General features: G+C 40.3%; 2 protein-coding genes across 3 annotated transcripts in view; one reads left to right on the top strand and one right to left on the bottom strand.

The window, feature by feature from the left end:
* Positions 1–11,908, bottom strand: part of mdn1 (midasin AAA ATPase 1) — a 63,241-nt gene extending 51,333 nt beyond the window's left edge. Inside the window, exons 1-13 of one of the 2 annotated variants that reach the window (XM_084376886.1) lie at positions 11,624–11,908; positions 11,090–11,316; positions 9,204–9,428; positions 8,563–8,670; positions 8,041–8,233; positions 7,753–7,962; positions 6,033–6,164; positions 5,727–5,830; positions 5,094–5,208; positions 4,696–4,880; positions 3,064–3,145; positions 2,439–2,534; positions 1,474–1,586 (exon numbers count right to left, since the gene is read on the bottom strand). In XM_084376886.1, the coding sequence (XP_084233012.1) occupies positions 1,474–1,586; positions 2,439–2,534; positions 3,064–3,145; positions 4,696–4,880; positions 5,094–5,208; positions 5,727–5,830; positions 6,033–6,164; positions 7,753–7,962; positions 8,041–8,233; positions 8,563–8,670; positions 9,204–9,428; positions 11,090–11,316; positions 11,624–11,719 (1,886 nt within the window). In that variant the 5' untranslated portion in view covers positions 11,720–11,908. Of the gene's footprint in view, positions 1–1,473; positions 1,587–2,438; positions 2,535–3,063; positions 3,146–4,695; positions 4,881–5,093; positions 5,209–5,726; positions 5,831–6,032; positions 6,165–7,752; positions 8,234–8,562; positions 8,671–9,203; positions 9,429–11,089; positions 11,317–11,623 lie in introns of both variants that reach the window. The other variant, XM_084376885.1, reaches the window with a different exon arrangement.
* Positions 11,909–11,990: 82 nt separating this feature from the next.
* casp8ap2 (caspase 8 associated protein 2) lies at positions 11,991–26,785 on the top strand. The gene is made up of 10 exons (XM_084378177.1): positions 11,991–12,310; positions 14,206–14,279; positions 14,609–14,683; positions 14,863–14,963; positions 15,319–15,393; positions 15,789–15,904; positions 16,490–18,951; positions 19,561–22,342; positions 25,446–25,545; positions 25,645–26,785. The coding sequence occupies exons 2-10, from the start codon at positions 14,246–14,248 to the stop codon at positions 25,705–25,707; spliced, it is 5,808 nt and encodes a 1,935-aa protein (XP_084234303.1). The 5' UTR covers positions 11,991–12,310; positions 14,206–14,245; the 3' UTR covers positions 25,708–26,785.
* Positions 26,786–26,985: the final 200 nt, after the last annotated feature.

Raw genomic sequence — 26,985 nt, forward strand, 5'->3', positions numbered from 1 at the left:
CAACCAATGCATTAAAAGTGTACAGTGTTTTTCAATCCTGGTCCTCTGGTCCTCTGCCCCTAGTCCTGGATGTTTCCCTGCACTAACACACCTGATTCAAACGACTGGGTCGTTATCAGGCTCAGCAGAGCTGGATGACGAGCTGATCGTCTGAATCAAGAACACTGCAGTAATATATTACTTTATGCAGTAAGGGAGTAGAATACATTTCTAATAGAATCTTGGCAATATTACAAGTTACAATCTGAAATTAATTGTTTAATTAATTATAAGAATTTACCCACACAATGCCAAAGAATTGTGTTGGCAAAATTCAGAAATGGCTGCAGGTCTCCGTTTTGAAAGAAGGGTACACTCCCATTACTTTGAGACGATCAGAGAAAGGATAAAAACTTCATAGTCAAGTGCAATTTATGTATCGGGAAGCATGGGGAACACTGTACAGTCAGAAGTAGCGCAAGTAAACTGAAGAAACTCCTGGAGAGGGTTCACGCTAAATACGAGAAGACATTGCCAGTAAGCAGAAGAGACAGACTGAGGAGGAGTGTGTGGGCAACAGGCATTGGATTTCCAAGAGAAGTGAGGAAGCTTGTTGCAGAGTATGTTGTCGAAGATATGCAGCCTCTGTCTACAGTACAATCACCAGCTTTACAGGGGACATATGATTCAGATTTTGGCCTGTTTCTTGTGTAAAGTTTAGGCTCATTTGAATATGATGATGTCAAGACACAGTGGATTAACTTTATTTTTTGATGGAAATATGACAGAAATATCCCCATAACGACTGGAAAACTGTTGTATTGTGTGTATATTTTAAGCAAGCCCGAGGATGTGTGGATTTCACTATGGACTGTCAACATTAGACTGACTGTATGAACAGGGGCCAGTAACTATACAAGCTGAAGAACAGATCACTACCCACAGTCTTTGACCTGACTTCAGACTTGGAAGATGTGAGCTTTGCCATGTTTTATGTTGCTTTACTGTTTATTTTGTAGATAAGCCTGTTGAATCAGTTGTTAGCATGTTGCTCGGCTGTGGCTCCTACCAGTCTGGGGCAATGTTGGAGACTTATTGAGACAGTAACAGTTTTTAGTATCGTATAACGGTAAATGTGTCTTATAACACAGTTGGATTACTTTTAACAGCGTTATCACTACATAGCATACTGCAGACACTAAACTCAGTTTTTGCATACTACTGCACCAAGTCACACTTTGTTTTCAATCCATGGTTTGATATTGGCTGTGCAACAGAATCAATGTGAATTTGGGCATGTCCTGATTTGCCGAACCATTAGATGGCTTTGTTTACCATAATGTAGTTTGAAATCAATTTGATGTTTACAGAGTAAAGCAGCAGGGGATCTATTTGGTTCTATCAGTAGGTGAATATTGGCACAGCAACTAGCTGATACATATATGGTGTAAACAGAGGTCAAAGGGGTCAGGATGGGCAGGATGTCCCACTTACACACTCAGCTGCACTGCTTCAGTCTGCTTTCGATCCAGAGTCACTCTGCCCACAGAGACCTCCAGCTCGGTCAGCATGATGCCAGGCTGGTACATCTGGCAGAAGTGCTGGGCCTATGGACAAACAGTAGCCAGAAATCAAAATCACAACATGTTTTTTGTATAGAAAGTAGATTATGATCTAGAGGGAGGGAGGTTGGTTTTTTTCCATATTGTCAACAGCATTTCTCAAATTACAATGGGCAGAAATTGTCTTCATGTATGGCATTCTGGTAAAAGAACAGTCATTATGTACTCGCCCCCGTACTGATGAGCTTCACAGCAAAACAGTGTTGCAGCATTCTCCTAAACAACTGAAGAAGCTGGAGACTTGTTATAAAATGTAAAAAAAAAAAAAAAAAAAAAAAAAAAGCACACAAATGTCTCCATACAGCTGGTCCACTGTAATCCAAGTCTCTAGAAGCCCCCAGATTCAAAAGTGATTTGAAAGGATGTTATTTACACCCTCATAAATATGCAAAGTCGAGCTCGTGCGCACACTTCAGACAGGGTGCACGCCAACACTGACAGCTTAGCAGCTACAGTGAAGATTTGGGCTTAAAAAGGATTTAAATAATGTCTTTTCAAATCAATTTGCGATCCCAAAGTCCAGAAACTGTGCTGTATCAGGCTATATTGAACCATTCTATGTTTTCTTTTTTGGTTGTTTTTTAGGTTGCAAAACAAGTCCCCATCTACTGTTTTGCTGTGAAGCTTCAGAAATGTTTTGAGGACTATGAAACTTCACCTGACTTTCTTCCAGCATGGGGGTGAGTAGATAATAACTGATTTTTTTTTTTTATTGAGCTATTCCTTTAATGTAAAAAACCCCACAATTTTCTCACTGTTCAATCAATGTTGTCAAGGTGTGCTTTGAATTAATGCCCCCCTCCCCAAAATCTTTGTCAGAAAGATCTTGTCAAATACCTTCTCTTTGGATATATTGAGCTTGCTTCCAATAATCTCGGCCATTCGCAGTCGACTTTCAGGATGAGACAGCATGGCTGTGAAGCAATCAAGAGCCTGAGGAGGAAAATAGCACAAAAGGCATCAGTCATTAAAAATAATACAGGCTAAATGACCACAAGTTTTAATTGGCAATTGAAATGCATTTATGTAGCGTTTATCAAGTCTTACCGACCACTCAAAGTGCTTTACAACACAAGTCACCATTCACACACACATTCACACACTGGTGGCAGAGGTTACCATGCAAGGTGCCAACCTGCTCATCAGAGCAATAACTATTCATACATACATTCACACACCCATGTAAGAGCCACTGAGAGCAACGGGGTTTCAGTATCTTGCCAGAGGACACTTTGACGTGCAGACTGTAGGGGTCCGGGCCTGAACCACTGAACTTTCGATTAGTGGATGACCAGAATCAAAAGCAGATTTTCACTTTCAAATTTAGGAGTGAGCATTTCAGTTGAATATGACTAAAGCAGTACTAAACCAAATACAACTAAATACATTCACTCTGGCAGCCGTGTGGTAAAGACATATATTCCTTCATTTGGTTACTTTTTAAGAAATCAAATCCACAAACCTCTTGGAAGACATGTTGTGCTGTGGCTGATGAGGTGCTATCAAAGTTAACGCTGATCCGCTCACACCATTTCAGTAGGTCCCTGTGGAGTCATGATAAGGACACAACAGCAGGGAAAGAGAATGAAATGGATATGAATGTAACTTTTGGAAGACAAAAAGCCGGTATATAATTTCGGGATAAAAAGCTAGCTGCAGAGTGAGACACTAAAATCCTTTAACTAGCGTTGTTATAAATGTATTACATATTGTTTCAGGTGATCAAGAGGAATGAAACAGGACATGATCGGAGGCTATTGAAACCATGTGCCAGCATGTAGGGACACATAGAGAATGAACCAATCAGATGTGGAAGAGTTGGATTAAATAAACATTTAGAGAGAAAGTTGGTCTCACCAATAGCTGTGGTACAGGCTTATAGTATTATATGGTGACAGGTGAAACGATGAGTAAATGAAGAATGTTGACCTAAAGTGAATGTATCTTCTTCTATAGCATGAACCCTGATGAACTAGACCAACACATATGAGCATCACATGCCAAGCTATAAAGTTAATTACATTGATCCATGAAAAGCATATGTACTATTGAAGTGCGGAGCATGGAAACTAACAACGCATTGATTTATGGCTGAATCTTCACCAGCAAACCTTCTATGGATCACACTGAAAGCAAGTGGAAACTACAAAAAGCACCAGGGCAGATGAGAACGGTCTCTGAGTGAGCAGGTATTTATAAACCTGTTACCTAATGAGAATGCCCCTTTACGACCTGTAGAGTCTGTGATTCCTGCCCTTCGTCCAGAGGACAGTCCAATCAATTATCTATCGAACACAGCAGAAGCTAGTGGAAAGCTAATTAAAGTCATAGAGGCTGCCGCTGCAGACTGGCTGGTAGTTGTGATTGGGAGGATCTGACAGATGCAAATCCAAAGGGGGCTAAAGCTTTCTATGTTCGCCCCCCACTGTCAGGATACAGGGTGCAGAGAGGCCAGACACTGGGTAACAAAAGGTTGTTATATCAAGGTCCTATAAATGACATAGGGTTTCTGTGCGCCCTGTATATCTCAACAGTGTGGTCAAATTCTTGTTGATTCTTGCCATAAATAACATGGTTTCAGTGGATTTTTATTTTTATCATGAAAAAAAATTTATAATGCACAAAATATGATCCATCTTAATTTGTAGTCAGTAGATTTCAGTGTTTATAAACCCCTGTGCAGGTGATAACCATATCAGATATAAAGCAGGGTCCAAAAGTCTGACACCACATGGGTTAGAGTTAGGGTCGCCAATACTATCACATAAACCCGGAATAATCAGAAAGTCTGAGGATTCAGAAGGTTAGTGAATGTGTCAGAAGTCAACTTGTTATTCTAAGCAAAGAAACTGCGTGAGTTGTATCCAAAGCAAGGTCAGGCAGACCCAAGGTAACCACACCATCAACATCAATACATCTAGCTTAGTTCAGACTTTTGGACCCCACAATATATATCACAAAAGAATAACAGGACATAAATAGTCCTAATCTGTGTCCTAATCTGAAATCACCTTCTCAGAATAAAAGATGACATCATTTAATTTAAATACTTGACAAGTAGAAGTAAAGGGAGCGTAGAGAACGTGGGCCTCACCTCAGTGACAGCGCTCTCCCCTCCAGAGGTGTGCTTTTGTCTGCAGATGCGTGCTGCTGGCTGCATTCGGGGGTTTGGGCGCCACCTGTGTCAGGATCAGAGTGTCTCTCTCCAGTCAGCTGGCAGTAGATATCCAGGAGACGCTCTGACACCACTGTCAGCTTTGGAAATCTGCTGATGAGCACCTACACACAGAGACAGAAGGTAAGCTAATAAGACATGAGGGAAATTCTGGAACATTCTGCAGATGCAGGAAATTACATGATGTCACCAACTTCTATGCACTAATAAGAATAAAAACAGGGCAATTCCACACTGTCCTGAGAATCGGTTTAATTAGACAGCATCAGTGATAACACCTGTGTGGGAGGACTACAGGTATGAGCAGGTACACTCACCTTCTTCAGCTCCTCTCGTGTCATGTTGCCTATTTGCAGCTTGGTCCAGTATTTGTCCAGCAGCGCTGCATGAGAATTCTGTGGTTTGTGCCAACTGCCACCGCTGTAGTACGTCCTGCAATACCAAAAGCATACTCATGTCCAATAACTTTTCATTACAGACAATCTGACAGTCGTGCCCACATTGATCCAGTGATTGGCCAGGTATGCGGAGGTGTCAAAGTAGGCTGGGTTTTCTCTGGTGACTGATCACTGCTTCCGTCACTGTTTGTGTGTACACTGGAATGTGTGCTGGTGTCCACAAATTAAACATTATCATTATTTTATCCTAAACCTCTCATAGTATTCAAAGTAATCTTTGTATGACCCTGATAGTTTGAAGCTTACCGAGACCTTAATAATGCATGACGATAACAGAGGCCTAACATAGGCTATCCGGTGGTGTCTGTAAGTGGGACATGCACATAGACAAATCATAAAGTGCCTGAATTTGTTTATACAAGATCTTGACATGTTCAGACTGTTAGGAGAGTGAAGTGAAGATTAGCAAGTAGTAATCACATCCCTTCAGTGTGTGTAAACGCTCTGCTGCCAATCTGTCATTGCAAAAGTAAATTGTAATGATATTTTTACCTTCTCGTTGCAAAGAACTGAAATCCAGGAGCAACATCGATGCAATCCTCCCGCCCTGGAATCATCAGTTTTTTGTTCTCCATCAGAGGCAGGAGCACAGATATCTAAAAAACAAGTCCAGTTGTAGTTTGATGATATGGTATGTTCAGGTCTATCATTAACAGGGCTTAGTAATAAAAAGCATCTGTTTATTAAGGATCTATTCATGAAATGTAATGTAGCAAGACCAGGTAAAGATACCATGTATATTGAGTAAGTGATGAAACTGAAAATATTATGGCCTCATTCTATACTGTTTTAACTCACCACATCCAGAGGTGCGTGGTCGATGTCTTCCAGGAGGATCCACTGGCCTTTAGATACAGCTTGTGTCAGTGTTCCTGGCTGCCACACAAACTTCCCTGGTATGTCAGTACAACGGTACATCCCTAGCAGCATCTGTGAAACAAAAAACACAGAAATTTAATCTCCATTAAATATTAAACAAGGAACTTCAGTGTATTGGTATTCCACTTCCATAGAGTTGAGGGACTCACAAGGGACATAAAAGAGTGGTCAAGATCGAAACAGCAGAGGCTAAGACATCCTAACTTTTAGTCCCTGGTATTTGCCACCTTCAAAAACATTGGATGTTACATTTCCCATAATGCAACTCCACAGCATCTTTAATTAGATCCTCACTGCCTCGTAAATGCCTACATCTTTTACACTTTACAGCTCCAGTCTGTAATGCAGGCTTTGTGTTAAAAATGATAAACCTACAGCAGGAGCAGACTGTACCCTGATGGCAACACTGTGACATCAACAGGGTTATTTTTTATTTACAACTTTGGAAAGCTCCCACCAGAGTCATAGAAGACAATATGTGACTGTTTTTGCGTGCCGAGTTGTACTCTTTGATGAGTATACTGAATGCCTCTTAAAATGCAGAGTATTTCATTTTTGCCACTAGGGGTCTCAAAACAGAAGACGTTTGCGAGTGTTGTGTGGGAGGGCTGGCGGAGGACGCTGGTCCACTGCGCAGGGCCAACCATTCCTGGAGGAGAGTCAGCTGCAGAGCCAGACCTTCTGGAGGAATAAACACCCAGAGTCCATTGGATTCTGCTCTGATCCGCAGCCATTTACCGGGGGGAGAGCTCAGAGATTCCTTTTAACTTTTGGGATTAAAAAGTGGATTTATTTACACTCCTGTTCATCAAACTGACTGCAGCAGCGATCCGCGGAGGTGACCACCATTGTCAGGTGTTTATACAGAAATGAAGAAGCCTCTTGGATGAGAGGTGAAACGTCTTCAAAAACTGAAACACAATCAGTTGACTACGATACAGCACTTAGAATTAGCATGACCTGGATGACTGAGAACCTTCACCAACATACTGTAATGATATTGCTGACTGGAGCTGGATGGGAAATGCACTCTACTCCATGAACGTAACCTTACAGTGAGTAGAGGGGAGAAAGAAGAGAAAGAACTGGAGTCTCAGGGGAGTGCTGAGTTGAGTGACTGACCAAAATTAAAACACACACACACACACACACACACACACACACACACACACACACACACACACACACACACACACTCTGTACACCATTGCTTGATATCTTAAGGCTGATGTCTAATAAAGTTATCTGGCTGTTTATTATATAAATACAATGACCCTGTAGTGAACACACAATTAAACAACCACCATTGCTGATGAAAATCTATCTACATGACTCATGCACAGATGTTCACTGACAAGGTAATGTTCGAAGTTTTAGTCACGTAACATTTAGTCTAATTGGCCAGCTTCCTTCCTCACTCTCTGACTCATCTTGGAAGTTACAGCGACCAAATGAAACACACTGTTACCTTGGGTAAACTTGGATTTCTGGAATTCTCTAGTTTGAACATGAAATATTGGGATAATCTAAGTACAGAGCTCAACAAAATATATAACAAAGGTTTAGTCATTTTAAGACCTTTTAACACAGAGTTCTTTAATCTTATATCTAAGTTAAGATTGATGCTGTGCTCTCTCACCTTGCTGTCAGTTTGATCCCCGAGCTGGACCTTGAGGATCTCTGTAGTTTTTGTATGTCCTGTGACAGCAGCCATAAACTCTACCAGGGCGGTTTTACCGCATCCAATGGGGCCCTCAAGCAACACAGGCTTCTGGGAAGCCACGGCCAATGCCAGTCTTCTCAGATTCCGGCAGGTTGAGTCCACCAGCACCAGATCTTTTTTGTTCATCTGCAAAATAGAGATCAATATAAGGACTGACAAGATCCTCAGCAGACTGTTGTACATGACAAAACAAGAGCTGCGTACCTGTTCAGCCTGTCTCGGGACTATCCTGGGTAGGACAACACCACAGACTGCCACAACATTCTGGGACAGGTCCTCTGATACCACCTGGCCCCTGGTAAACTTATTGGCTCTCTCCTGGCGCCACATCACAGAGCCCTGATTGGTTAACACTAGGGCTTTTTCTACCTCAAGCTGCTGAGCTTCTTCCAAAGCTCTAAACAAGGAATGAAGAAAAAGACATGACATGCAAACAAATTATTTTCAATACTATACCAGTTTAGTCAAGATAACACATTTGTTGAAATCATACACTAAGAATTATTTTTTTTGTTTTGTTAATGAACACATTAATCCTACAAACAGAAATATTAAACAAAATATGTATACAATCATATTTGTAATGTAATGTACTGATAATGTGCTGTTTTGGTGCCACTGCATTACAGAACACTTTCATGAGTAGCATTGAAACTAAGAATTTTCCAGAACACTTGGTCCTAGATTTGACACTAGATAAAAGAAAGGAAAAACAAAGCTACATACTTAATTTTCATGTGCAGGATCTCATCACTTGTGAGCACCTTCCTCAGAAAGATGGTTTTCTGGTTATCAGTCATATGAGAGACCAGTGCTAAACAATGGGCAGTGTACCTGTTAGAGATGATTGGAAAGTACAGTATGTTTAATTGGGTGGGGAAACAAACAGACAGCAAAGAAATGCAAAAAATTTAAATAAAAAAACTTTGCAGCCATTACCATTAACAAAATAAGAAGAGCTACATGTTAACACCAACTTCACATTTATAAAACTATAAACAGTTTTTAAAAAAAAAATTTAAAAAAAGGAAATACCTGCCACTTAAAGAATTTTAGTGAGACTGTCCAACAGTGTTATAGGAGTGCAATGCTAGACAAGTGGACTGCTTTTCCAAACCTGCAGCCTACATTACCCACAATGCAACTTAGCCACTCAGAGACATCACTGGAGGCAATTTATCAAATCACATACAGCTTCCTCTGGAGCTACAAAAGGCTTTATACTACTTGTGCACATACAGTAAAAAAGGGTATCATCAAGAATACTCATTTTGGATTTCCACAAATGAAACCAGCTATGGTTAAGGATTTATTAGCCTGTATTGCCTGCGACGCCTCACTGGGTCTAAAGAGGATCAGGTACATACCCTCGAACCATGATGTCACTGGTGAGCAGCTGTGATACACAAGGACTCCAGTCCCAAAGCATTCGAAACTTGGCACAATCACTCTGGAGGAAACGTAGGGTGGCACCCATGAGGTCACGCAGCTTCATCCTCCTGGGGCCATACTGAACAGCTGATGACTCTTCACTGGTGAAGAAGAGCCTCTGAAACACTGGGGGGGCATCATTGAAGTACCTCGCAGCAAACCTTATGGAGAGAGGTACAAAATGAGTCACTGTGGAATGTAGCCCGGAGAAATGCTGAGTGCGAGGCGATCCAGTATTTTGGGAGTTTACTAAGAAACTGACTGTTCCAAAACATACAACAACGGGAGAACATTTTACATCAGTCTTGCAAATAAACTGTTTTGAAAAACAAGACATCTGTTCTGAGGTTCCACGAGGGATCTGCCTTGGTCCATTATTATTCTTTATATACATGCTACCACTTGATGACATCATTTGAAAGGACAATGATGCTGCAGCTTTAAACTCCATTGCCACCCATTTTTGGCAAATAATAAATGGATGAGCAATGATGTCTTAAAGTTAAACATAATCTAAATCCCTGGTCGCCCCTGGAACCTAGAAGAAATGCAGTTTAATAATCTGAAGAAATTAGAATACTTATTAAAAAGACTTTCTTTTGTCCTAGATTGAGATCTAAGATCTAAGTCCCACATTAACAAGGTGATGAAGACATAAATTTCCCACCTTAGAAAGAAACATGTGCCTTTATTTGTATCCAACTCAATAACTGTAATGCACTTTTTACTGATCGCCCAAAAAAACTCACTGAGAGACTTCAGCTCATTCATTATTCTGTAGCTCAGCTAATGACTAGAACCAAATTAGTCCAGTTTTAGCTGCTCTTTACTGGCTTCCTCTAACTTTTAGAATTGATTTCAAAGGAACAGCTCAGTCATTATCTAGTCGCCCCATGCCAACGGGAAGTCAGGAAGTTTCATAGTCCACAAAATTTTTCTGAAGCTTCACAGCAAAGTAGAGATGGGGAGTGAAGTATTTGGGCACTAGTTTTAAATCGTAAAAAAAAACAGCCAAAAAAGAAAACATAGAATGTCTCAATACAGCTCGATACAGCTCGTCCAGCAGCATAATCCAAGTCACCACAGGCCCCGAGATCCCAAAGTGATCTGAAGTTATTTTCACCCTTTTTAGGCCTAAATCTTAACTGTAGCTGCAAAACTAAAAGCACATCCCATCTGTAGTGGGTGCACCAGCTCCACCACTTGTTGAGGGTGGAGAATTAACATCTTTTCAAATCAATTTGAGATCTTGGGGCTTCCGGAGACTTGGATAACACCAGATGAGCTGTTTGGAGCCATTTTATGTTTGTCTGTTTTTTTCTGTTTAAAAACAAGTCCCCAGCTACTTCAGTTGTTTAGAAGAATGCTGCAATGCTCTCTAGCTGTGAAACTCCAGAAATGTTTTGTGGAAAACAAAAAATTACTTTCTATCTGCATGGGGTAAGCAGATAATGACTGAATCTTCATTTTTGGGTGAACTATTCTTTTAAGGGCTCCTCCTTGTACATAACCCTCACTTAACTGTTGCTCACCAAAAAACAAACAAACAACTTTCCTAAAACCTTTTCCATTTTTATGCTAAGCTTGTCCAACCGTGTCCTGACTCCACCTCTGTACATCGCACACAAAAATGAAATTATTCCCAGTTTTCTCATCTCACTCTGTGAAACTGAACTAGACCTTTGATCTTGAAGCTCAATGTTAAAACCAATTTTTTGCTTAAGGGCCTCCAACCAAGTTAATCCAGCACCAGCATCCTTGCAGGTGAGACATATAGGGGACATTTCCCCTGCTCACTGTGAAGAGAAGAGATTCCACTTACGCCGGTGCATCAGGACTGACGCCAAGGAGTTTGCTGAGGGCCACACACAGGCGCTCGTGGAGGTCATGGTTGATCCTGCCACCAGCTTTGACCCTCTCTGAATTCCGCTCCAACAGGTCCAGAACCAGCGGCCGCAGGTGTCGAGCAATCAACAAAGTGTAGTCCTTCTCCAACAGAAGCTGAGCCAAACACTCCAGAATACACTGCCTGTCCTGCTGGCTCCATATCTGACGAGAGATCATATGGCATCCAGGTCTCAATTGAAATATTGATTAGTTGACATAAAAGCATTCATAAATCAATATTTTTTCAAAATATTTACATCCTATGGATTAATAAGGCACCAGAATAGTAATAATAACTTTAATGAAACAAAATACACCAAAACTATGTCATTTGTACAGTGACTGCTGACATGTGATAGAAATAGTACTGCATGCTGCACACAGAACACGTTTTGAGTCACAGTGTGAAAATAAAACACTCCAAACACATCATTTTATTTTATACAAGTCAGGAAACAACATATCTTACCTGTTTGGACAGATACTGGCTTAGTTCGTTGTGACTTTTGTCAACATGTCTGGATATGGTGCCCAGTGACGACAGGCTCAATTCTAAATTTTCCATCGTATCATTTGTCGCCTGTGGAGGAGCGATCTACAACGGGAACAAGCTCGCGCGGGCTCTGAAGCGGTATCCTGATTTACTGTTATTGACCCAAACTGTGAGGTTCATCACGCGATTGTCTGTCTGAGGTTGTATCACAACACATAAGCACGTTCCCGTCACTGGTGTTAAAATCCTGTCCACATGTGAGTGAAGCGCAAATCCTTCCGGGTCGAGCTGGATTGTCCCCCGACGTCGCGCAGTAATGACGTAAACGGACAGGGACGCCGGCTCAGTGCGACTCTCTCCGCTAGTAGAGCAACTTTCGCCCTGGAGATCTGCCATATCTGCTGCGGTTTCATGCTTTCATTCACACCAGTTGACTGTGGTGAGAGATGAACCGCTGGAGAAGAACATAAGTCGCGGAACAGTTGCTCTCCTTCAGGCTTTGACTCCAGCTTTAAGGATATTTTTTTTAAAGTGAGGAGCTACTAGAACACTCCCTCAGCTCTGACAGACCGCGCGAAAATGTCGTTACTTCCTGTGCAGAGAAGTCTTGGCGCGACATTACAGTTGTAAACAACAGGAGGACACATAACAATACGCCGACAAGTAAGTCAACTAAATCACAGTTAGCTTACAGTAATATCCTTTTTCTGAATGTCTGCTCGATGTATAAGTTAGCGTTCATATTAGCATTCCGACTTACCGACTGAGCTCTTCTGTCTCTATGGGTAAACTTAGCTCACTCTTGAGTTTGTAAAAGTACATTTAAATGTGCAGCCGTCGGTTATTAACTGACTTCTTTATTAACAAAAATGATATATCAAATAAGGAAGTAAATTGCGAAATTTTCCGAAATAAATAGTTCTCTATAAAAATAAGTATGAATACCTCAGTGACGGGATGCAAGTTAGACTTGTGTTAGCATGAAATGATAGCTGAGGTAAAACGTCCATCAAATAATATAACATTAAAGATTGCTAAACAGAGACAAGTTGACTTTGAACATCCGTCTAGCTTTTGTATAACCTGATTTAAGTAGAAATTTGTGTGTGTTTGAAGCGTTTAGGAAAGCTTCAGTACTGTCAATGTTAGCATTACTACTGTGAGCTCAGTTTGTCAAATATGAGATTTGGCCGGGGCAGAAAATTATTGAAATTAAACAGTAATTAACCACAAGGGTTATCATTAAGCTGAGACTCAACAGTTAGGATACTAGCTCTTACTGAAGAAGTCTCTCTCTGTCTAGCTCTGTTGGTGGCTTTGTTCTATGCTGTCTTCTTTGTTTTCTTATGGACAGTGGTGAACAAAAGAGGTCCTGCTAGACCACAGTTATCATGCTAACAGCTAAGGCATCACAGACTCCACTAGAGATAACCTTAGTGCATTTAGAGTTGTAGATAACTGTAGGTATGAGCAATAAGTATACATTTTGTGTCACGTTGTATAATAATAATAAAAACATTTTAAACAACCATAAACCAGCAAATGAAAGCCCAACAAATCAAGGTACTTCATTACAGTGATATATATCCTATTGAAGTATACTGTGCATATTCTGTCAAATTGCCTAAACCTAACTATTGTTATTGTGGACGGCGAATATAACATGAAGTTAAACTATTCTGGACGATGTTCTCTGGTAAGGGTGATATGGTCTCTGAATAATGTTACACTATTTTAAGGCTATATTGTGAAAGATGAAAAATATCACGATATTTCGAAATCTCCCCAAAATCACTTAAGAAATGCTAGGACTGGGCAACGGAATCAGATATCACAACATTTTTGAGTAGATACCTCTATTGATATTGCAAGAATATTGTAGGGATGACTAATTGTTCTTTGACAAAATATCAACTAAATGAGAATTTAAAAAAATAATCATAAGTGTGTGAAGGCAAGAATTAGTCAAGTAGAACAGCTTAGTAAGTTCAGAAAAGGACATCATTTTATTATGACAACACTTGTCATATCTCCATATAATGATATCCAAAAGTGATGTATATCTCATATCACAATAACAATAAAATATCCATATATTCCCCAGCTCTAACTCCAGTAAATGCACTTATATAAAGTTGAGCAATACAAGAGATGGATTTAAACAGCATGGTCAAAATTCAAGCAGCAGATCCAAATAACACTGGATCATACCCTCACAATATGCAAACAAAAGAATTTTCTTCCTCTACCTGGCCTGCTAAAATCTTTCAGATGACATCATCAAGGTTATTTTCTCCAGAGCCACAGAAATAATTCTGCAACAGTTTTAAAAGGCTAGCAGACAAGTACACTGACACTGATATGTAAGATTGTTGGAATGCCTCTTTAGGGATTTGTTTATCAATTCTAAAAATGATTGTGTATCTGAGTAATCTTGCCTGGGCTTTCAGTGCATCCGTCAGCTAGGTGTTAAAAGTTAATCTTCAGCCTCCCTGTGTCAAATGTGTTTTGGGTGATAGTTGTCGAAATTAACTATTTTCCTTTGGCATTGTTACCAGGAACTCCTTAAGAAACTGCATCACGGAGATACTGGGAATAATGGAGGACATTGACGTCAATGATGCCTCTGGTCGTAAGTATAAGGCTATTATAAATACATTCAATGATACGTTTAGATTTGTTTGTTTTTTTGTCTATAATGGGGAATTCTGTTTTTAGGGATGTAAGATAATATTGGAATGTTGTGATATAGTGTAGATGTCTTAATGCACTGTATAGTACCAATAAAAAATGTTCAAATGGAATGAACATGTAGGATTTACCAAAGCATGTGGGAATGAATGTGAGAGTTATTTTGGATGCAGCCATACGTTTGGATTGAGACTTATGTGGAAAATGTGGTCAATTATAGCTGTACATAACTGATAACAAACATTTATAATACTTATATAATATCCACAGTCTTGGCACCCGATTTCAGTGAAGATTCTGTGGATATCTATGATGGCCTGGATATCACTTCTAGCAGCAATGCAGGTAAAAGTTGTTTTTGAAATAGTTTCACTTTGGTCTCCTACAGCACAATATCTTTACCGCATATAATATTATTACGTTTGACTGCCGGTAAAGTAGTCCAGCACAGATTCCTTTGTGCAATATTTAGGCTTTATAATCAAAATGCCTCTAATTTATTGTCTTGTTTGGGTTTATTACAGAGAAATCACCTCCAAATGCTTCTCAGCTGAAAGAGTCGATGGATCTTTATGAAGAAATTGTCACAGAGGAACAGCAGAGCAGAGAGTCATCGTTCTCTGAGGTGAGTCAGGTTTCCTCACATGAAGTTTCACACTTAGGTCACAAGTGGTCGTATATGAGGGAGAGATTGTAACCCCTGCCGTGGGTTGGCATTCACATTGAAAGCTGCCCCAAGTTAACAAATAAAAGGGTGTAAATTTTGTTGGTAGAATGGTTTAGTTTAATAGTGATCTAGTAGTGACCCAGGGCTAAGGTGAAAAGCAGCTACAACACATTTCCCTCTGACCAACAGTCTGGTTAATTCGGCGTCATACACAACATTTGCGTATTAAAGGATTATCTGATAAAATGCAGAGGGCTGCTTTCAGCTAGCCGAGTGTCTCATAATCCTATTCTTTTTCTTTGTTTGTTTGAAGTTGAAGTCCAGATTCCAAGCAGCCCAAAACCAAATCAAAGAGCTGCGCAGAAGACTGGAGCAGATGGAGTTGCAGGTTTGTTTTATTTTCCTTATTTTTCAATTAAGGGTGAGCTTTATTGCTTAAATATTATTAGGCTTCATACAGAAGTCCGGGGAAAAATTTAAATAAAATAATGTTTTTTTTTTGTTTGTTTTTTATTTTTTATATCTGATATTCCATGTTAGCAGTCAGATTGAATGCTCTGCCATTTACCTTAATACAGCAATACTTTTGCATACACAGAATTCATTATCGAATTCTAGATTGCTTCTATCTTGTACTGTATACCCGCCTTGTCCCCACACTGCACCCGTCCATACAGGCTATTTTTACACTAATCCAGATAAGTTTGAATATGTTGCTTATGTTTAAAAATTGGTCTTATAATTTACCCACTCAAATTCCCTGTCTCTCTTTTTCAAAAACAGAATACAGGGTTGAACACTGAGAACTGCCGCCTCAAAAAGAACATCTCTGTACTGTTAAGAACAGCTAGACAGGAGGTTTCCCGAAAAGATGCTGAGATTCAGAGATTGAACCAACGGTAGGTTTTGTTTTAAAATCAACTGGTGACTCATTATAACTAGCCCTATCCTGAATACCATTTTTGGGGCTACCAGGCTTTGAAGCAATCATGTCAGCCCTAATTCTAACTTTATTATCTGTTTCACAATAATCTATTGGGATGTAGGTTAATGTAATGCATGAAATGCTCCATAATACATTAATCTAAGTAGAGCTGCAATAATTAATCAATTATTTGCAAATTTTTTGATCATTAATAAATTGGTTTGAGTAATGTTTCCCTGATTTCAGCTTTTTAAAGAGGCATTATATTCAGAATCTGAAAAAACAACAGTGTTGACGTTATGTCAAATACATCTATGTACTGTGTTGAAGAGATGACTAATGAAGTTAGCCTGCTAACCAGCTTGCCCCAGCCCATTCTGTCTCACCATTTTGTAACTCAAGAGACAAAACAACTTAATGTAAGATATGTAAAAGATCATGTTGGCAGCTCAATTAGAACAGATGGCTTGTTCATGAACTACCACTATGGACTGTAGAAGCTGCCTCTACTGATCTATGTTTACCGACTAATCAGTTGTTAAATCATTGTTTTCCCAAGGTCAGAGAAAGGTCGCCATCATCATCAACCTCACAATAATTATCAGCGTGATCAAAATTCGTTCAGTCGGACCTCCACAGGCAGCTCCAAGAGTAAGCCACCACCTCCTCCACCACCTTCCTGTCCTCCACCTCCTCCTCCACCATCTAGTCCTCCTCCCCCTCTTCCACCTCTACCAGCTTCACGTACCAGGGATGATCATCCTCCACAGGAACCTCCTCAATCTTCCAGGAAGGACAGTGATAGTTCCACCTATCTGCCCACTGGATCTTGTAAGACAAGAGATTCAAAAGCATCTTCTCAAAGTCATTCAAAAAGTTCCTCAAGGGGAGATTGTGATGTAACTGACAAACAGACTGAGCAATCTATCATCAAGTCCACCAGCTCTTCATCGACCCGACATAGTGAGTCATACAAACACAAGTCCAAGCACAGAGAGGAAAAATGTCCAGATCAAAATCTATCTGGATCAATGGATAGGAGACATAGAACTGGTTCAGATCCCAATAAGGACGGATATGCCCCTGAGAAAAACAGGCCCCACAAAGCAGACAGAGACACAGGACGAAGATCAGACTCCAGGTCTTGTAAAAACAGGGACACCCTAAATGTTGAGGTGCACCACAGATCAGAGCGGGCCAAAAGCCCTCCACCCGAGACTTTACATAGTGCAGCTTCCTCTGACGACAAGAATGGGAGAGGTCGAGACATGAGACAAGATCGAGCCAAAATGTCCTCATCAGACTCTAAACATTGTGCAGCTCAAAGCTCTAAAGAGGGCTACCACCGAGATCATAGAAAAATCAAGACTAGTGATGGACATATTAGAAGTTCAGACTCAAAGGAGCGGAAAAAGCCTTCTTCAAACCAACATGCTGACTACTACAAAGAGAGGGAAGGGGACAGATTGGCAAAGGATTCTCAAAAGAAAGATGATGTACAGCGTCAAGAGGAAAGCAGAAAGCACAAGAGGAGCAGTCTGTTAGAGACGAGCAGAGAACGTGAGAAACAGAGGTCAAAAGAATCAGTACATGTTAAAGTAGATGTCTGTAGTAAGGAAAGAAAAGAAAAAACACGAGAGGCCTTAAAAAGATCATCCGAAGAACCTAACGTTACAGAGAAGAGCTCTGTGGAAGAAAATAGTCCAAACAGGAAGCTGTGTTTCATGGAAACACTGAATCTAACCCTTTCACCAATTAAGAAACCAGTGTTGCCCATCGATGCCAGCCAGGATAACCTCACATCTGTGGACGAGGTCACTGAAAACAGAACGGATGATGAGAGCTCACAACCTAACATCGAAGACATGTGCGTGATCGATGAAGTAAACAGCAGTGAATTACAAGCAGAGTCGGATGATGTTGCAGAACAATCTGCAGATATTGCCAAAACTCCAGGATCTGAAAAGACAAATAATGGGTGTGATGAAGTGAAAGATGTCCTTGAAAAGGACAAAAAACAGAGTGAAACTCCTGCTGCTAACAAGCAACTTGAAGACCAAACTACCTCAGCTCTAGATACCCCAGAGAATGTACATCTAACAGAAAAATCACCAGAGAGAAGTTCTGTAAAATCAGTTTCAAAAAATTACGAGGACAAAACCAAGCTGGCCTTAGACAGCCAGGTGGATGAATGTGGAGCCATGGAGGCTACAGATGGTGTCACTGACAAATCTGGAAGCATTAACAAACGATGCACAAGCAATTCTTTACAAAAAGTAAACCCTGGAAATAAAACCAATCAATCTGGTGCAGTGTCCAAACCAGTTGTGCTTGATTCAAGTGTAGAACTGAAGTGTAGAACTTCTAAACCTGCGCTACAGAAAGGCCTCCCAGCAGATTCAGTCAAAGAAAGTGCAGCTGCTTTACCCTCAAGGGGAAGTCCTACAGCTGGAGGTGTTCCTGATGAGTCCAATCAACAAAATCAGACACCCACTACCCTACCTCAGGACTGTCAGCAAGGACAGTGTCCATCTGCTTCTAGTTCCATTCATGAGAAAGATGCTTGTGGAATGCAAGATGGTCCTAAAGATGCAGATGCTGTATCCAGTACAATAAGCCTGGAATCACTTCCACAAGAAGGGTTGAGTCTTCCTGAGGCTATTTACATTTTAACACAGACCAGTGAAGACGCCAACGACAGCATCACAACTGAGCCAAGTTCTTCCACTGGCTGTATCGCGGTGTCTAAAGTCAGCAGTACGACAGAGGAGTCGGCACTGCCAGAGAAGTATAGGGATCTCACACCAAAGAAGAGCTTCAGTCCTGGAAAGAGAGAGAATAACTTTGAGCCTTCCAGTTCTATGCCATTAGTCCATGATGAGGACTCAATGATGCGCACACTGAGCAATTTGAAGAGGATCCCTGATGCCATAAGCCCCCTGAGGAGCCCAATACGGATGGTGAAGAGAAGTCATCTCCATATTCATGGCAAGCCAGGTCATGTCAAGAGCCTTCAGAAAGGTAAAGTTGGCCTGATAATAAAGTCAGGTTACATTAAATCTTTCATGCATATTGCATTCAAAGGATTAGAGGGGATTTGATTGCTTGTAATGTTTAAGGTCTTTTATCTTGTGATCACAACGTAAAAGACAAGTTCACCTAAAAATGAAAATTCAGTCCTTATCCTCTCACTCCTGATGCCAATGGAAAGTTGGGTGAAGTTTTGTAGTCCATAAAATATTTCTGGAACTGTAGTAGATGAGGACTTGTTTTAAAACGTAAAAAACAACTTAGAAAGCATAAAATGGTTCCATACTGTATGTCTGGTGCAATCCAAGTCTCTGGAAGCCCCAAGATCCCAAATTGATTTTGTAAAGTTGTGTAGTGTGGCAAAGGCATTTCTTAGGGATAATCTTCTTAATAACAGGTGCAGGGTATTGTCATTGTAGCTTTGGTTTCTCAAATGGCACTGACAGTTATTTTTTTACTGTATTGTATAAAGACAAGATACACATAATTTACAAGATAATAATACTTTGCAATAATTATGTTTTTTAATCATAATTATGAAATGCTGTCATAATAACTAGAACATATCTAAACTTTTTTTTCTTTTTCTCTATTGTGCAGAATTTTCATGCAGCACAGCTGTTGATTGCAACTCGAAGAAGCTGGATGTAAACAAAGAAAACAAATATCCAGGTTCTCCAGCAAACCATGACGCACAAAACTTGGTGGACAAGGTATCTGACCTGCCTTCACGTCTCTCTGACACTGAACTGGAGGAAGGGGAAATCTTAAGTGAAAGTGATGAGACGGCTGCAGATTCTCCCATTCCTGCAACCAAGAGGACAAAGTTGACGCAACCAGTTGGAAATAAACCAAGTCCAAGGACTGTGTTAAAAAGGACATCTAAAGAAAGGTGTGTTGCATCAAAAGAAACGAATGAAATACCGAGTGTATCGACACGAAGTCCAAAGAGTCGTTTTAAGACAGTTTGTCCTGCAGCAACCAAAGCTGCTTTTTCCACCATAGAGGACATAATGGAGACATTCAAGTTGGTTCGTGCTGAGATCCGAAAGAAGTACATGAAGCTTCATAAAACCTTTCCCAAGAAGAGCTTCTATGGAGTGATGGAAAATTTCCAGGAGTCTTTTTTAGAATTTGTGGATGGTGCTCGTTTCGGTCAAATATGCAGTCAGGAAGGGGAGCTGAAATCCAAGCTGAAGAAATTGATTGCATCTGTGTTTAGCAAGGTATCAAATAATGGTATTGTGAAACGCATCTTTGAACAGCAAGCAGCTGATCTGAAGCAAAAGTTGTGGGACTTTGTAGATGATCAAGTTGATTACTTGTTCAGAGATGTTTATACAACGCTGAAGGGCCTTTGCAAGCCAACAAGAGCTCAGGCTGAAGACAGTAGGCCCAGTGGAACTGAGAAAGTATCGGGACAGCCTCCTGCAAAGAAGCCTCAATGTCAACAAAAGGAAGCACATTCAGCTCCCGCCAACCTGAATCGGATCAAGCCTTGCACTGTGGCTCCTTACAAAAAAGGCCTTGGGAGCAGAGGCAAAGATATCAGAATCACACATGTCAATAAGGACAGGAATGTTGACCTGCACTCAACAAATTGCCCAAATACACACACTTTGGTGGACTTCCCTACTCCTAAAATTGTTCTTTCAACTCCAGAGAAAAATAACATATCTTCTCTGGTTGTCCCTCAAAATGGCTCTTTGCTTGACAAAACTGACTTTGAGCTGCTCACAGAACAGCAAGCCTCCAGTTTAACATTCAACCTGGTGAGAGACACGCAAATGGGAGAAATCTTCAAGTGTCTCCTGCAAGGATCTGACTTACTGGAAAATAGCGGCATAACTGGAGACAACACAGCCTGGCCTCTTGGTACACCAAGGAAGGATGGAGAAAGACTCATCAGCATCACCACTCCAACTAAATTTGACTCGCCATCTAAACTGCTTTCCCCGTCTAAATTTGAAACCCCCTCCAAACTTATTGCGACATGGTCAAGCATTTCACCTCGCAAGATGTCATCTCCACTATCCAAAGATCAGCTCCCACTGAATCCAGCTTTATTTGACGAAAGTTGCCTGTTGGAAGTGCCATCAGAGAACAGAGCAATGCTGCAGTCGAGTTTGGCTCCACAGAGGTCATACTCCATCCTAGCTGAAGATCTGGCAGTCTCCCTCACCATTCCATCACCTCTCAAGTCAGACAGCCACCTCAGCTTCCTACAGCCATCGAGCATGCACATCATGTCCACTCCAGACAGCGTCATCAGCGCTCACATAAGTGAGGATGCTCTGCTGGATGAGGAAGATGCTTCAGAACAGGAAATTCACCTGGCCCTCGACACTGACAATTCCAGCTGCTGCTCCAGCAGCAGTGTGGCCTCGGAAGAACTTGCCACACCCTTCGTGTTCAAGCCTGACTTGCCCATGCAGGCACTAGTGATGGAGAAGTCCAACGATCATTTCATCGTAAAAATTCGTCAGGCAGCCACAGGCGCAGACACCACGCTCACTGCTGATGACAGCTTAAGTCAAACACTAACCGATGAAGATCAACTTAGAGAAGATGGCGTTGTAACTCAAGAAAATCAAGCAAAAGCTGTTTTGTCTGACAAATTACCAAACAGTACTCCTTCAAAGGCAGTACCATCAGAGAACAACCTTGTTGAAAGCTCTGGGACCTGTCGGACTGCTACTGGTACAGATACCCATCTCACTAAAGATGCAAGCTCAAGATTAAATAAAGATTCACCCAACAAAATAAAAAAGTCAACTCAACAGAATACCTCAAACGTTTGTTTTTCTGAGGATTCACAGAAAAATTGTCTGCCTAAAACTACTCCTTTAGAAAACAGTTTGCACAACAGTGCTGAAAGCTCTGATCAATCCAGCAGAGAAGGTTTCACAGTCACTGCTGATGACGGTGCAAGTCAAACACTGCACAGAGAAGAAGACATGACAGCTCAACAAAGTCCCTCAAAAGCTCTTTTCTCTGAGTCTGATAACAGTCCACATCACCCTGCTGAAAGCTCTCCAACAAATCAAAGGATCAAAGTGTTGGCGTCACATGTTTCAGACTCAGAGAGAGGTGTAATGGAGGTGTCAGACTCAGACACGACTTTCACCACTGCAAAGGGAGACATGAGCAGCACACCAGAGAAAAACCAAAGGGATCTTCTCAAACGTAAACGGAAGAAACACCAAGAGAAATCAAAAGTCAAGCGCTACAGAAAAGATGAAGAGGAGAGTACAGAAGGAATGATGTCAAATTGTAAGGATGATAGTGACTCCAAATCCTCTCCAGCATCTCTGTCCCCCAACAGTCTCTACGCCAAGAATGTCATCAGGAAGAAGGGCGAGGTGGTGATGTCATGGACCAGGTCAGTAGTAGGTTCTGTATTGTATTGCTCCCCCTTCCCCAGGTATATAAGTATATTTATTTGAGTACTGTACAATCCTGAAGTATTTCCATTTTGCTACTGAACATTTACCATTGCACCTTTTTAAATGCATTTTGCTGGTAATACTTCTGTACTTTTTACTGCTAGTTGAATATTTTTACTTTGAGATAATGCTACTTTTACTCGAGTAAAGAACCTGAAAACCTCTTCTGCTACTGCCATTACAAGCTCGGGTCAAACAAGAATAGACCTTGGCCTCTTTCTCTTCCTCTTTTTGCTCCTTGTGAGTACTCTATGTTAATGCCTGAGGGACTTTATTTTCCCAGAAATATCTCCACTGATTCAAATCTCAAAACCGAAATGGTTTACCTAACCCATATTCACCTCTGACCTAATACCTAAAAAGCCTGATGTGGGAAAAATGTGTTGTTTTGCAATTTAAATGTCACCCTTGGCATTAGATAAAAAACATATCTCTGCAAGTACGCAAATGCAAATGACAAAACCTGGCCCCGCTGTGTCACCCAGTGAACATACTTAAAGTGCATTCTTACACACAGTAGGAGGTAACAACCTTCAGTCCTCAAAGGGGCAATCTAGAGTTAACTAGAGCGTGTACATGACCGTAGTAGGAAACAAACATGGTGTCTGTGTTGGAATGTGTACTACTGTAACCACAGACATATACTCTTAGATAACGCATTGACTTCTTCGGCTTGTTGCTGTGATATGTGTTGCCACCATATTGGACAGAGCAAGACTGGCCTGTAAATAGATATAAGTAAAAGGGGGGGCTGGCATTTTGCAGAATAAAAAGCTCTGTAACGTTTACATTTCTCAACTGATTTTAATGAGTGTTTTTTATATTCAAGGGTATGTGATGAAGCTACATGGAGTACAAAAAGGTTTTGTCTCCAGTTACTTAGAATCTCAATAGTTTGGCTGTAATCACTGCAGAGGAGTCGGTATTAATGTTGTATTAGCCTACTTAACTGACTATGAGGAACTTTTAAGTGTTTATGAGACAGTCTCTGATTCCTCTGATCATTATAAATGACCTGTAACAGCAAACAAGACCATCAGCGAACAGACTGCTATTTTTATTTAGTTATTAATGCCTGTGCTCGGGTCCGATCACATATAAAATCAGATATATATATACATTACCTCATCACGGTCCATCCTGGGATCTCTCTGTCACTCACTTCCAAAACAAATGCACACGCTGCCGGCACGGGCTAACAAAGATCTTTACAACAGCAGGTGCTGGTGTCGTACCGCATTTGTCAAAAGGGGGCGCTAGAATCAACAAAAACTGAAAGTTCCTCGTAGTCACTTTAAGTGGTGGGAAATAATTTTGGCATAAGGAATTGTTGCAACCTAAAATCTGTTGAGGATGAATTTGGCTTATCTTTCTGGGTTAATAATGGTGGCAATGTCATCTCCCCATATTGTCTAATTTAATTTGCATTAAATGTCCAGAAAGTTTTAGATTATGGAAATTGCTTTTTCTGTCTATGTCCGAGTCATTTAAGCCTTCTGGCTCTTCAGGTCATAACATAGCTCATTCAAATTTCAAGAAACTGCATCTGTAACTACTGATAACAGCTCATTATTGAGAAAGATGGAAAAAAAAAAAATCACCAAATGGTGAGATACTGGCAGCCAGTCTGCATTCTATATTTTTATAGCAGTGATGACACAGGCAAACTCAAGGACAGAGAATTACAGATAAAGACAATTATGAGATACACCTTATTGATCCCTAGAGGGGAAATTCAGGTATATACTTACATGTTATGCAAAAATATTGGCTAGTATAAAAATGGTGTTATTTAATAATAATAACAATAATAGTGTCTCAATATAAATGTATATATTATAATAATATCATAATACACTATAGTCCTATACTGTGTTTTTTGTTGTACTGATACTAGGACTTCTATTTTATTTTATACTGTATTAGCCTACACTTAGAAGTATATTCCAAGCAGTTCATTAAACTTCTTGGACATTTCATGTAGCCTACATCATAGCAAATAGGGCTGTCTCCACAACAATGATGCTTGCCAAAATGTTTTTTCCTTTAAATTACTTAATTTCCATCGTTAAGTATTTATTCATGTAAGACGTTCAAACACATTCCTCCCTTGAGAATCTAGTATATGGTGGTGACACTGACGTACAATCCAGCAGCCAATTAAGCATCTACTTGTATATATGGCTGTACCTATCTCACAGAAGGAAGAGAAAATAAATAAACAAGGAGAGAGGAGTATCTTAAAGGAGAAGTCACCCAAACATGTCTGGAGCTTCACAGCAAAACAGTGTTGCAGCATTCTCCTAAACAACTGAAGAAGATGGGTTTTTTTTTTTTTTTTTTAACAGAAAAACAGAATGGCTTGAAGCCCAGATTCCAAAACTGATTTTAAGAGGCATTAGTTACACCCTTTTGAAGTTGAAATCTTAACTGTAGCTGCTAAGCTTAAAAGCGTTAGTGCACAATCTCAACCACACGTCGTGGGTGTAAATTTCATCTTTTCAAATTAATGTAGCATTTCAGGGCTTTCAGAGAAGCCATTCAGTTTTCAAACAAATTGTTTAGGCGAATGATGCAACACAGTTTTGCTGTGAAGCTCCAGAAATTGTTTCTTTATTTGTAATATGTTGAACTACGAAACTATACATACAGATCCGCCTCTTTTGGATCTGCATCGCTGGCGTGCTGTATGAATTGACACACTGGTGCGGCTTTACGCCAGAGCTGCTTGGTTCAGACAGAGGCGTAGAAATTGGCAGCCTTCGCTGTGGCGATAATGCATGGTCTTTGTGGGAAAAGGGCTATTGACTGAATTTAAAAAAAATTGGTGAACATTTCCTTTAAGTTCAAGTAAAATAACTGATTTAAAAGAAATGTTGTCACAGTCAGAAAACAAATTGTCATTTGTTACTCCCACCCCTGGATGTTATATGTAACGAGTTGGTGATGATTGTAGTTCCAACACTGTTGGACTGTCCAAAGAAAAGCAATGTACCTGAAGAGGATTACTGCTCTTTACCTGTATTCTGCTTCTTCCAGAGAGGATGATCGAGCTATTCTGGTCGCCCTGCAGACAGAAGGTGCTTCACGTGAGACTTTCTCTGCCTTGTCCGAGAAACTGAATAAGCCATCTGGGCAGGTAAGTTCATCCTTTCCTTTCTTTTTGTAGTTTGTGATGTGACTGTACTGCTGTAATGAAGGAGCATGCATTAACTAGTAACTGCTTCTCTTTTCTCAGATCGCTCACAGATTCTACCAGCTCATGAAGATCTTTAAGAAGAGGGAGAAGATGGACACTTGATCGCGTTGACTATGTGTGCTTTGTTTTATTAATAGTTCTTGAATTTGAACATTTCCACGCACATATCTGTGGCACCAACATACTTATGTAGGCTACTGTTCATGTGACATGGTGCATGAAGATGTGACTGCAGGCTGGCTAAGTCAGTATAAGTCGCTGTAGGTCACGGTTTGATCTCCACACAGGCTACTCTTTTCATCAAGATCTGGAGCAGTTTTAAACAAGGAAACCAAGAAATCCATTCACTGTCTGTGAAGGTATTAGTTCTGGATATTGAACTACCTGTTCATACTGTTCAAAAAGAATTCAAAGTGTGAAAAATAAGAATGTAACAATAATGACTTCCTCAGTGGCAAGATAGATACAACTGACAAGATAGATTGATGAGAACGGTGAAATGCTTAGTAAAAATACAGTTAATATCAGTGTTGATGTTTTGGATGCACTTTTTGGTTTTTAAGAATCCACACTGCAGTCACTACGTGGTTCTGGATATTTTCTGATGTCTGGTCCTTGCATATGAGGCATATTACATTGTCCTCAGTGCAGCATCTAAACATGCTTTCCTTTCTCAGCCTTTGCAGAAATGATTCTTTGCGAAAATGTTAGTCTCAGCAAGTCCTGAAGTTCTCAAAACTGTTGAAAACTGCCTTTTTGAATAGGTAATTCAAGGTTCCAGTACGAGTATGCTCAAATTCTCCTAAATAAAAGTGACTTTTGGTTTTAATGAGTGGACACTCACTGGAAACGACTTGAAGGATCATCCATCGTTAGATTTTGAGGTGTGAGACTAATTGGTTTGGCCATTTTATTCTAATTTTTGATGTGATATATTGCATCTTGTTTTAGTGGATGTATTTGTGATTATTGTGGTTGGGGAGTGCTTAATATGTTTGAAGGTTGATCAGATGTTTACATGTCCAAGTAATGTACAGGACAGTACATTTATCTCTGTTATTACAAATGAAACATTTTATCTATCATTTCTTTTGACTCATCCTATTACTTAGAAAGAGCATGGACATATTGTAAATATTGTGCCTAATTCTTCACTGAAAATAAAGTTTTATTTATTTAAGCTGGTTAATTTCCTTGTTTTTTAAGCATATTAACAAAGTTAGAAAAGCATTATAATTGTGGCAAATGGGAAAAAATATCTATGCCAGTTGGTACTTGTGGGAGATAATCTGTGAGCCAGCACCAGCATGTCAACGTGACACAAAGATTCATATAGTGGGCCTTAAAGTATGGAAATTGAGGCCAGTGCCTAGGGGTGCC

This window comes from Pagrus pagrus (genome assembly GCF_965226575.1).
Source record: "Pagrus pagrus genome assembly, chromosome: 16".
Lineage (NCBI taxonomy): Eukaryota > Metazoa > Chordata > Actinopteri > Spariformes > Sparidae > Pagrus > Pagrus pagrus.

Excerpts from the sequence above, each read along its gene's own strand:
- casp8ap2 (XM_084378177.1), top strand. The coding sequence starts at position 14,246 with ATGGAGGACATTGACGTCAATGATGCCTCTGGTC. Across the intron at positions 15,394-15,788 it reads TGGAGCAGATGGAGTTGCAG|AATACAGGGTTGAACACTGA; the intron begins GTTTGTTTTATT and ends TTTCAAAAACAG. Across the intron at positions 15,905-16,489 it reads ATTCAGAGATTGAACCAACG|GTCAGAGAAAGGTCGCCATC; the intron begins GTAGGTTTTGTT and ends TGTTTTCCCAAG.